This window comes from Lissotriton vulgaris, chromosome 1_1, assembly GCF_964263255.1.
Source record: "Lissotriton vulgaris chromosome 1_1, aLisVul1.2, whole genome shotgun sequence".
In the NCBI taxonomy this organism is placed as follows: domain Eukaryota; kingdom Metazoa; phylum Chordata; class Amphibia; order Caudata; family Salamandridae; genus Lissotriton; species Lissotriton vulgaris.
In genome coordinates, this window is record NC_141685.1 from 962,027,292 (window position 1) to 962,040,201 (window position 12,910).

At 44.1% G+C, this 12,910-nt stretch overlaps 1 protein-coding gene across 1 annotated transcript; it reads left to right on the forward strand.

The window, feature by feature from the left end:
* Window positions 1-359: 359 nt before the first annotated feature.
* Window positions 360-3,795, forward strand: CCDC89 (coiled-coil domain containing 89). The gene has a single exon (XM_086936404.1). It carries the CDS (start codon window positions 1,270-1,272, stop codon window positions 2,266-2,268), a length of 999 nt encoding a protein of 332 aa, XP_086792530.1. The 5' UTR covers window positions 360-1,269; the 3' UTR covers window positions 2,269-3,795.
* Window positions 3,796-12,910: the final 9,115 nt, after the last annotated feature.

Consider the following 12,910-nt stretch of genomic DNA (forward strand, 5'->3'; position numbering starts at 1 on the left):
ATTATGTAGAAGCCCGAGGATATCAGTCTTTAACTTGCAGGTTTTGTCTCCTGCCAGATTTGTTTTTTTCAGTCCTGAGGCCAGCGCAGCTATAAGAGTCTTGACTGCCGAGGGGTGAACGAGCTTCTCAAGCCTGCATTCATATGAAACAACAGGCCTGATACTGTTCCATTCGGGGTGAAGAAGGACCAAAGTTTGCTGAAGAGTTTGGGCCAGAGCCGGCGCTCGCCATTGGTGGCCCGTAACAAAGCAATCCGCCCAATCAGAGGGCAGCAGAGGAAAGCGCCGTTGCCGTGGCCGAAGGCGTCAGTGCCTTCCGCCCCTAGCAACAAGAACCGAGTGTACACACGGCGGCGAAAACCACAGCATCGCACTGAGCCCCGGGCCGCGACCCGGCAGAGATTACAGCCGGAGGCAAGGGGCGCGCGGGCACGGCAGAGCTGGACGCCGAGGGGGCGAGGGCACGGCAGGCATTGGGGTGTCTGGTTGGGTCCTCATGGCCGAGGGCGCCCATGGTACAGCTGATCCCAGGGAACGGTTTAACTTAATGGACAGTACAACAGACGAGGAGTACATCAGAGCGACTTCTTGACATCACCCGGACGGACATAAAAAACTAAAGCTTCAGGTGGGCAGGAAGTCACTGGATTGGAGCATTAAAATTGTGTATTTTAAAACCAGATCTAAGCCGGGCTTGCAGGTGCCTTTGGTGGAACAGCAGTAGCAATCGATAGGGGAATTTTGGAACATTTCAGGACTGTGGCACTTTTGATGACCGATCTTGGCTTTTCCGAGGATTGTGGTGTTTTCGATGAGACAATATTGCCTCTTTGACACGGTGGTATCATCTATGGAAGTTCGACGAAGAGGGACACGCTCGGTGGCCCAACATTGGCACTTCTGAGGATTGTGGTATTTTTTGGTACTCAGCACTAAGGTGATATTTTTGACAGAACTCGCCCTGTATTCTTCAGTATTGAAGTATTTTTGCCAATGCTTCTCAGCAGCAACATTTGAACTTTTATAGGAGTATACTCCCCTGTCTGCTGTTCATTTGGAGGAGAGCCTTTCTCAGCAGGTTAGTGGGTCTCCTAATGAATAGAACCGTAGTAGCACTTCATTTATTTCCCAAGAAATGATATCTTTATAACTTTAATAGAATCCCTGTGGGACTCATCATAGGAAGGCAGGCCCAGTGCAGCTGTCAGTGCCTCCACTTCTAGATTTTCCCCTTCAAGCACTGTAAAGGCCCAGAAGCAATCTCAAGTCATGGGGGACATGGGCGACCTAAAGGGCACAATGCAGAAACTCCACAGCTTCACACTGGATGACAAGACCCAGAATGCAATGCTTCGATCCCGCATTGATGAGCAGTCGCAGCTCATATGCGCCTTGAAACGGAGGGCTGATGAGACGCTACTGCGCTGCCAGGCACTAGAGACCATCAACACAGAGCTAGAAGCAGCACAGGAGGATGCTGCTGGGCAGCTAAAGCAGGAAGGACGCAGGGCGGAGCTACTTGAGCGCCGCTTTAAAGATCTGGCCTCTAATCACCAGCAGATGATCCACTTCAAAGATGAGTACAAGGCCCAAAACGAGAAGCTGCGTCAGGAAAATGCAAAGTTGCGACAGGAGAACGAGGTCCTCTTTAATGATGCTCTAAAAGAGAAGGGTGAGAAGATACAAGAATTGGCAAAAGAAGTGGACCGCTTGGTCGAGGAGCTGGCTTCACTCAAGCGGGAGTCGTCAGATAAAATGGCCGCCCTGCAGACCCGAGAAGAAGAGCTTCTAGAAAAACAGAGGCAAACAGAACTCTCTCACTCTCTGGAACTGCAAGCCGTCAATGGCGAATTGCAGCAAGCACTACAGGAAAGCCAGCAGGCTAAGGCAAAGCTGGGGACTGTGGAGAAAGCGTTCAGTGCTGCAGAAGGCCAATTGGAGGCCTTGAACGCTGAGAAACAGGAGCTGCTCCAGCTTTCCATGCAGAGGGGCAAGGTAATCCAGGACAAACAGCGGGAGATAGTGCAGCTGGAAGAGCAACTTCAGGCAGCAGAGCAGGGCCGGCGTAGTGCCGAAGAGCGCTACCATCGAGGGTTGGCAGAGTTGGACGTCAATCTGAAAGTGCAGACACTGAGAAGACAGCTGGATGAATCTGAAAAGCATCAGCAGAGCCTGCAGATAGAGTTTGAGGCATTCAAAAGACACAGTGCTGACCTGCTAGCCAAAGAACGTGAGCTTAACGCCAAGCTCCGGCATCTCATTGGGTGAAGCTTAGGTGGCAGAAGCAGAATAATACAGCAAAGGAAGTGATGTGTGAATGAGTTGTAAGGAGAAAGTATCACGTGGCAGGTGGAGCGCATAAAGTGACGCATTAAAGAGAGAGCCACAGAAAGTGGCATCCCTTTGGAAGAGACTGCATAGATAGCACACTTATTGCACTGAACTTAGGTGACACTGTTTTTCTTTTTTCTTTTTTTTCTGTCATGTGATATTAGCCATGCGAAATTGTGAACCTATTTTATCCGTAATGAGAGCTGGTAAAGTAGATTCAGGTGTTGATAAGGTTAGATACAAATAGACCCTGTTGAACATGTCTCTACTTCACTGCACCAGACACAATTCCATACATGAAATGCATTCAAGGTTTAGGAGTGAGCTTGACACACCCCAGCCTCCCTAGTTATAGAATCCAACCCACCATCATTCTAAGCGATAGAGCCCAACACACACCAGCATTCAGAGGTACATTATCCAGAATAAGCGAATTCTCAGATCTGCAAGGTTGCTGCCTGTTACAAACCAAAGCTTCAAGAAGCAAACGGATACAGACCCCACAACACAATGTGTTTCCTAGAACACACACTATCATTCCCACTTCGAGAACCCAATACACACTTGTGCCCCTATCTCAGAACGAAGGCGCACTGGCAGTTCCAGCCACACAACTCAACAGAGAGCAATATTCTCAGCTACTGAACACAAAAACTGTCTTTCCAGGCAGGATAGTTCGGCATTCTGAATCCCAGACCCCAATACAGTGTCACTTCCAGCCACAGAGCAAAGCTACCATTGTAATACAAATTAAGCTGGCTGAAAATCCAGGCCTGGCTCATGGTGTCTAACTGAAGGACAAGTGGCAGCTATGGTGTCTGGTGCTTATTATGATGGCCCCAGAGACCTTGGGGCATAAAACCAAGGCAGACGAAATTAAATTATCGCCGCTTTTGAGGCCGTTTTCGTCTGCAAAGCGGCAATAATTTAATCGCCCTATTAGCAAGCTGTCGCTAACATCAGTTAGCGACAGCTTTTAGGTGATAGCGAGCAGTTTGGGGCCCGCTTTGCATGTCAGCGATATTTATCACTAGTGACATACAAAGCATACTGAAAGCAGTCGCTAACATCGCTATCGCCTATAATCAACGCAGGCGTTGCGACCAAAAAATTCGCGCTAAGCGCGAATATCGCAGAAAATTAATGCCTGCTCAGACCAGTTCTTAGTCTGTATATCCAATGGGAGATGGATATTCAGGCTAAGTCCCTATTAGCGATAATGCCTGAATATCGCTGGATTTCCAGTGATATTCACACATTTTGCCGCTATCGCCGGATATTTTATCGCTTTGGAGATAAACGTTGCTAATAGCACGTTATCTCTGCGATAAAATCCGGCGATGCGCGGCAATAAAAAAAATGCTGATAAGCTTATTTAGCGATAAATATCGCTTATTGTTGATAATATGCCCCCTTGTTTTTATGTGACTGACTCAGGATGTATGACGTTACAACGCATGCTTTTACCACGCATGCTGTTACAACGCAAGTACTACAACGAAAACCTTTACAACGCATTACACTTGGGGTTGCTGGATATTGAATAGTTTAATTTACTATTCCAACTCCAGTCCCCGTGGACACTAGGGAAGGTGTTGGATAGTAAATTAAAACTATTCCTTATCCTAGAGCGCCCCCCAGTGTAATGCGTTGTATTGGTTTTCGTTGTAATACATGCGTTGTAACAGCACTGCGTGGTAAAAGTTGCGTTGTAAAGGTTGCATACCCTGACTCAGCTTCAGCCATTCGCCTTTTCATAAGCTGCTGACTTTGAAAATCTTCCAGTTCCCTTAGGGCGTCCTATTTGATCCTTTAGCCAATCACACTTCACGTATGCCCTTCTGCCTAGAATTGAAGATTCTCTTCCTGTGCGCAATTTTTTAGTGGTTTGTGTCCAGGGGTGCCTAGGATATCTGGTGCTTTCGCCCACTTCATACTAGACAATATTCTGGAGCCAAAAATAGGTTGATTTTTTAAACTTCTAAACCAATATTTAGCATTAGATTGACTTATCCAAAAAAGACTTGACTCTCTATAATAACTGCATCTAACTATACCATTAGTCTGTATTTCAGGCACTGGTAGCAGGGGTTAAATATTATTCAAGTCAATGATATTCAGTTTATCAACCTCAGAAGGTAAAAGGTTGAGCACTTACACTGGGATTTTACACTGTGAACTTCAGACTACTCGCAGATCTTTGCAGTGGATGAATTATTCTACTGAGCTATCTTACAGGGCCAACAATGACATTACCAGAAATTACATCACGTGACGTGGGACTTATCTGAGGCAATGGTTTTCTGGGTTCTCACCGGATTTTATCATGAAATAAATAAGTCAGCTCTCACCAATTTTTGTCACCGTAGACCTCAGTAACCAATCTGTCATCAAATATACTATTGCAGTATAGTGTTGTCATTTAGTAAGACTTGCAGCACCTGCAAGGCTTTCCGGGTAACCGGGTAATTAATTTACTTCCAGTTCAGTCGTTTACTGCGAAACTGTATTTTCCCTAAAAGCAGAAATTTGAATCAGATGAATCTGTGAACTGTAGTCCTAGTGGCCGCCATTTTACAAAGTTTTTTACTAGCTCCATGTCATGGTAGTGATATGCAGTAATTTCTTTAATATGCTAACAACTGTAGCTTGCTTTGATTTGTAGCTTCACTTTTCTCAGATATTGGGATACAAGTCTCAGCATGTGTAGTGACATTGGTGGAAAAAACACAACTGACTGAAAGTTACTTTCATGGCATCTGCCAAATAATTATGGAGACAGCGTGCACTGCCCCTACGGCATGAGTGAGACCTACAACAAGTCTTGTCTGATGTTTTTAGCCGAAAAAATTGGATGCTGGGACATTTAGACCCCTTCATCCAATGGGAAAAGCCAAACGTCTTCAAGTTATTCAAGGTGTTCTTGGATAAAAGCCAAGCCTGGAAGAAGGTTTTACAAATGACAGGTGGTCATTTGACAGCTATGTAATTAAGGAATGGCTTTTTTGCTTATTGTCCCATTATAAAGAGAAAGCCAATTTGAAAGAAGACTTTGTGCTTCGTTAACATTTCTGTCTCTGCAAAATGTCAGGAAACTCCTCCAAGACAAGTCCTCACCAAGTATTTGCGCTGCTTCACCCATGAAAATATCACTTGGCCAATGTGAAAGAGAGGTTAGAGTGAGTTGGTAGGTTTCATCCTTTATGACAAGAAGGCAAGAGTGTAATTTATGGTTAGCCATTGGTAACTCAATGTAGCTACTTTTGAGCCATCTGAACAGGACAGGCTTGGAAGCTTTGTGATTTGAACAATCAGACTAAGTCGAAGATATCCAGTTGCTTCATCCAGTCCTGTTTTTGCTGTTTGTGTTTTTGGGACTTAGACTTTACAATGTGACCAGCTAATGCTACAAGTACTAGTATACAAAGAACACAGCAAAAATTAGAATTGGCACTCAAGCATGAGATGAAATAACTCTTCTACATTTTCTAGTTTTAGTCGCAGTTTTTGTGCTCCTTTTATTAGTCACTACTATAAGCATGTTGATGCCTATAAAAGCGTTTAAAATACAATTTTTTGTGGCTTGTCATGAATGAAAATTGTAATTATTTTAAAGACACAGGTGTGTGTATGTTTGTGACTTATATAGAATAAACCTAACTGTAAAGTAACATTGCTCTGTACATGATGGTGGTTTCCTGGGGGTTGTGCAGAAAGAAAGTTAAGGGGAACGAGGAACGAGGACATACGGTCAAGGCAGGGTTTCACAGTGTGTTCAGCAGGCGCTAGAGCGAGGTTTCCATGGAAGGTTGTGCAGCGGGGTATACAGAGCTGCAGGTGGAAGATGGAGGGGGTGGGAAGGGGTTGCTTGAAGAGATGTATTTTAATCTCTTTTCAGACATGAATAAAGTATAGGGCCATGTGGTTTGGTGCTGGGTTGGCTTCCAGGTCCTAGCTGCATAGCAGGGGAATGTCATCTTCTCTTTCCTGCGTGTTTTTATGTCTTTTCTGCGAATGCGTCTCATACATGTCAAGCGGCTCCTCAAGATGTCTTATTCTTCGTCACTAAGTTTGGTGGGCTGTCAAAGTTAACAGAATTGTGGGCTGTCTGGCAAGGTTTCAATGTGGTACGGGTGGGCAGGGCAATCAATGGAGCTCTGTATTGGCTGGTGTAAACCTGCCATATGAGGTCTGCTGATGAATGGTCTTCAGTTCAGTCTGTGGATCTGTTGATACCGGCCAACACAGAGTTGGTAATAAGAAAATGGGAAAGGACTAAGACCCATACACCAATCCCATTGTATGATTCTTGCAGAAAGGGCTTTAGTTTTCAGAACAGGATCTATAGATGCCATGCAATCTTATTCTTGTGTGTTGATGTGAGCTCTTACACTGTGATTGGTGTCAATGTAGTAGCCCGGACACTTGGAGCTGTAGTTGAGCCGAGAAGTGAAGCCATCAAGACTGGTCTCGGAGGGATAGACTCGGCCTGTTGCTGTTTACAGTCACCAGTGATGAGAGTAGCATTGCCTTGCGGGGGTTCAGTCTTTGGTAGACTTTGAATTCCATTGTTGGGCCACATTAAGGTAGTCCTGTGACGAACGATTTCTTAGCCAACTGATACTTACAGTGTGATCATTGTTTTGCTGGTGAAGTCCATTTACCTTAATCAGATAGAAGGTCTCTCAGCTGTCCCAAAAATTGGTTGAAGGTCACTGGGGAATGATAATGCCTTGGGGTAACAGGGCAGGAGATTGGAATTGGTTTGAATCTGAAGGAACTCACCTGGACTAGCTGAGCTTTGTTCACCAGATACAGCACAAATCATTATGGTACAGTGAGAGTGTCAAGCAGGCATCAATGACTGACAGTGTTGAACGCTGCTAAGGGACCAAACAGGCAGAAATGGTCACCAAAATCAGAGCTTTGTACAGCTTAATTGACCACTTGGTTGGTTGCCACCTCAGTGTTGCACTGTGGCTTTAACCCAGACTAAGCTAGGGTTGTTGCTTTTGATCTTATTGTGGCAATTTTAGGCAATAGAATCAAGCCAGCGTGGCTGATGAAGGGTGTTACCCTGAAACCGTCCCAGGATCCTTGTTTCTGGTTAATTATCAACACTGGCACCTATGACAGCTGCAATATGGTGGTGCTGTTTGTGCAATTAAAGGATGAGTAGAACAACAGTTGTTTATCAACTCAATATATATTAAAAACAACTAATATCAGCCTCCCAAGACATTCTTATAGCTTTGGGGGCTCAAACTGTCTGAAATGTCACACTTGTAGCGGTGTGACGGTTAGCACTTGTGTAGGTACTGTCATAGGCAGCGCTGACAGTGGCAATAGGGGGTGGAAGCTGTAGTGACCTCCTGACGAGGGCCCGGCAATTATTTTTTTTTTTTTTACAAATTACTTACTGCTTTCCTGGAATACAAAGTTAGAGGATTTTGTAAAGTGAAACATTTGACAACCTTGCTGGGAACGGCACACAACTTGTAGATAGCTTGTAAATGACAGGTACAAATATTTCAGAATATATTTCAGTAGTTAGGAAAGAATTTCTTTGATATTTTGAAGTGACTTGGAAACAAAGATTTTAATAGGTTCAAACCAAATCAGAATTCTTTACTTGGTGATGTATAAATGATAAATATATGCTAAAACCCAACTTCCACACATTATCATTTGTACACTAAATAGTTTGATCAGTAAAACTGCATGTCAGTTGGGAACATTTGTGGCCATTGCAATTGAAAAATGTTTGTCTGTAAATGACAGTTCGCTACCACATCATGCTTTATGAATTTATTCATTAAAAGTCAGAGGTCCTCATGTATGAGTTTTTGTCATTGGGCAGCGCTGCAGGCCTTCCTGCCTAGCTGCCCTACAGCCAAAGAAAATGGCAGGAATGTGTCGTACCTATCAGATACGGTGCATTCCTGTCCTTTTCATTTGCGCTGGCGCACAGTGGGCTGCCTTGCGCCAACTCAGGGATCTTTGCACCATTGTGCAAGGGTGCTTGCGTTACGAGGATGATTATTTTTGTGCAGGGAGGGAAATTTTCCTGCACACAAAAACTATCACAATAGGATTTTTCACCTGCCTATGCATGCTGCAGAATGCAGCACACATGGAAAAGGGAAAAACAAGGAGAAATAAAGATATTTCTCCTCGTTTTGCCTCCCTTACACCTCCCCTGTGAAGGTGTAAGTTTCTGGCGCTGCCGCAGAGCTACGACTTCTCATATATCTGGGGCAGGGTCAAAAAACCATGGATGTTGCTGGGAACGCTCCCAGCAACACCCATTGCATGCCCCTTTAAAGCAGAAAACTGCGTTAAAGGGAACGATATTTACACAAGGCAGCATTAAGCCAAAAAAAAGTGGCTTATTATTAATATTATTATTATTAGGAAGAAGAAGAAGAAGAAGAATCATTATCATCTCCCAGTATGTAATGTCACCGCAAAGCGGTGATGCACATCTTCCATGCCCAGTATCCACATGACCGCAGGCCCCATTCTTCTCTGAGATTGAAGACGATGTAAAACCTGACCGTAAGAGAATCGCTGTTCTCCAGGGTCGTTGCTAACCTCCTGCAAATAAATGGAAGGAAGAATTGTTAAGGCTTGGAGAGTAAAAGGATGCAGCTCTGATATAGAAACAGACCAAAGATTAGAGATTGCCATGTTCATCCAGTCTGTGCTCAAAGTTGCCGTACTGAAAAGGGATTCATCGCCTGCGCCTCAGCAAGTGCGTTGACTGTGAATATTGAGAAACACAGTATTCTCATTGAGTTTCAGTAACGTTGCATCATTTTGTAACACATGTAGCTGCCTTACTGACAGCTGCAAGCAGCGGATGATCTCATAACCTTGACGCACCTTTTCGTGGGTGACCACTATCAACCTGACCATCAAATCGACCATAGCTAATACCTCGACCTGACATATTTTGAGGGTTCTTGTAACTACTCCAATTCCAGTTGGAGAAATTTGGGTGCTAGAGCAAAATGGAGTATTGACAAGTTGAGGCTACCAGGCATTCTCAATCTTATGGTCAGGTCATTGTCATGCTGCTTCATTTTAATAGGGCGAGATGTTTAGGTGCACGGGTGATTAATGGACCACCTGTTCAATGTTCAGGTTGATTTTTATTGTCGTCCTCAGTCCGATGTACATATGTTTACGCTGACTGTAATGTTCAGGTTTATATGCTTGTTTTTAAGAATATCTGTATTCCTACGATATACTTCTGCATGTATTTTCATTTCCTGTGATAGGGGCCGTCTCAATCCAAAGTATCCTATACTGCAATCACTCGGGCCCAGATTTACTAAGGACTTGTGTTGTCCTTGCTTGACACAGACCAATGCAAGGCAAAGCGAGTCCTTCACTGGAATTTACTAAGCCTTGCAAGTGGCAATTTTTGTGTGGCTCTTTAACGAAAAAGTAACCAAGGGGCAACACTGACTCTGGGAGGTGGACCATGGGTGGAGCATGGGCGTTCCGTGCATCCACCCATGGATTTCAGCACATTCTTAGATTTGCTAAAGTGCTAAACTTGTAAATGCATCAAAATTCTACGTGTTCCCCATTGAGATGTAATGAGGAGAAATATCTTTATTTCTCCTTGTTACTTCCTCTCCCTATGCATTTTTTGCATCAAAAATAGAAAGAAGAAAATGCCTCTAAGGATTGTTTTTGTGCAGGACTTTGTCTCTTCCTGCGCAAAACAATCTTGCCTGTAACACAGGCACACTTGCACTACTGTGCTGTGGTGCCTGTGTTCGTGCTGTGCTGCACACCGTGCGCCAGTGCAAGGTGAGAGCAGAAATGATGCATATCTTTGTAAATATTGAACATTTCCGCTTTCTCCCTTTTATGCAATGCAGCACAGCAACTTTGGATGCTGTAATGCATTGCTAGAAAGATGATTAAATATGCCCCAAAAAACGAATTTTGCAGTCAGGGTCGTTCTTTTCTGTCTGTGGCATATAAACTAGGCCTGGGCAGTAAATTCTGTTCCGCTCGCGGAATTTGGGTAATTTCGCGTTCCGCGGAGATCGCAAAATTGCCCAGAATTCTGCGTTCCATGACTTCGTGACATTTTTTGCTTGTTCACGTTCTCAAAATGCGTGTTCACAAGATATTTCCCCCCGAGTACGCAAACAGCAATTGCGAACAGGAAAAAAGCATCGCAAACAAGCAATTCCGCGTGTTCGCTTAATTTCTGCGTGTTCGCAGAGATTTTTTTACCGTTTCGCGGTGATTTGTGTAACGCGATTACGCAAATTCCGCCCACCCCTAATATAAACCAGCCCAGACCTCGGAGAAGATAGAAACATGCCCTGCAGCAACAGTTTACAATTAGCCTAGTCTGGGTAAAAGAAGAGTGTAGAGAGGAAAGTGTTGCACGCTGCTGAAGACAGAGCACAGATGGACAGGGTCAGCAAGCAAAGCAAAGAAGGGCACGGGCTGCAGACTGTAGCATCACTCCCAGAAGCAACCCTGTGAGTCTCTTCTACAGAAAAAAGTATTCAAAAGAGAACACTTCAGCTCCTTTAGACAGGAATGAGGAACTACGGCTCTTAGATGGCAAAGCTTCAATTTGCACAAAAGAGGATCAGTACATCGTACCTGCACCAATTTCCAGAGCTGCACGATGCATTGCAACATCTGTACTCTTTTGCACAAGCCAGAACATATGAGGCATTTTGTCACATTCAGGCCCGGCTTTACAAAAGTTTTGCGTTGGATTTGCATTCTTTTTTTAGCGTAGACCCACGCAATGCAAATGGCGATTTGCATTCCTTCATAAATAAAAAGTAACCCAGTGCAGGCCATCGTGCTGCCACACATTACTTTGCACCAGGGAGGCGTTCCACAGGTGGTGCATGGGCTTTCCAGTGCATTCAGATGGAATTTCCACGTGAACCGATATCTATGTTCCATGTCAAATCTGAGTGGACTCCACAGGCTTATGGTATGGCTGATCATAACAGGATTTGACTCCACAGAGAAAGTTTTGTGGTTAGCTATATAATGCCCATTCCTATGGATTACTCCCTGTCACACTTGGGGTGCCTCAAGAGATGCATGGTATCACTGGTGACCCCAAATTCAATTCTCAGAGCAGAGCAAGTACTATGACTGTTTGCATAATGTACGTTCCAGTGTATGAAACCCTGCCACACTTAGGTGGATTCTCTGACATGTAATACAGCTGGTAGCTTAATGTTTTGAGCATTTTCACCAGGTTCAGATTAGGATTAGCGCTGGGACGCTCCAGGGCAGCCATGCGCTCTACAAGTCCAAAATCAAATCAAATCAAATCAAATCAAATTTTATTTTGTTATTAAACTATTAAGTTTTTTAAAAAAACATATGCCATGCAATTTCCATAACATTTTCAATACTGAAATCATCATTGTATAGCAAGTATCTGAACACTGCAAACAGTAAATATCCCTGCTCCAATTAACCATTTTACTAGATACACCACCCACAGATATTTACATTACTAACGCCAAGTTGGCAGAAACATGCTTCAATGATAACCTCTGGCCAGTTATTAAGCAAGGGAATACTACATTTGCAACACACTGTAAGGTGTATTTACTAGTGGGTGGTTTAAAAAAGTTTACTCCTTTATTGAATCTGTAAACCAAACGGTGCACCACCACCAATACATGTATGTATTTATGTATGTGGTATTTCTATAGTGCAAACCTAGCCAAAAGGCAGCAGAGCACAGTACAGGGGCAAAGGCAAGAATAAAATCAGCAAGTGATAGGAGAGTCAACTGGGGTGAGCATTTATTGCAGTGTGATGTAGTGTTGTTTAAAGAGGTGAGTCTCCAACTCTTTCCTATATTGGAGCAACATTGGGGCAGTCCTGATAGATACAGGGATGTTGGTCCAGATTCCTGATGGATTGATAGAAAAGGCCTGCTGCCATGTATTTTTCTTTTTTTACACTACTTAGTCCAATGGTGTTCCTGGCTGCAGGTGTTCAGATCACCACCAGAGATGGTGAGCGTGTCTGCAAAATAAGCAGGTGTACTAGTCTTGATGGCTTTGTAAATGATGTAGCAGGTTTTGAAGATGGTTCGGGACAGCAAGGGAAGCCATTGGGGTTCCATTAAGATGAGGAGGATGTGAAGCTTTCTTCAAGCTTTGGATGAGATGTGGTGCGTTGTGTAGAATGCCCTAAATGTGTGCCAGTGTGGCGTCTGGGAGGCCATTGAGCATGGTGTAACCACCATCGAGTTGCAAGAGTACATGTGCTTGAATAGCTCTTCTTAAGTGGCTTTCTGGGAGAAACTGTTTCACTTTCTCAGAACAGAGAGCTGGTACCAGGTGTTTTTTTTTCTGGACAATGTGTTTCTTCAGGTTGAGGTTGGTGTCCGGGGTGAATCCACGTTACTTGGCATTGAATAAAGCCATCAAGGTTCATGTCCTTGAGTAGGGTTTTACTGTTTCTTGCTTGTTGTGGCAAATAAAAAGGAATTCTGTTTTAGTTTGGGTTGACCTTTAGGTCGGCCCTGGATATCCAGGTCTGGATGATGTGCAGGTAG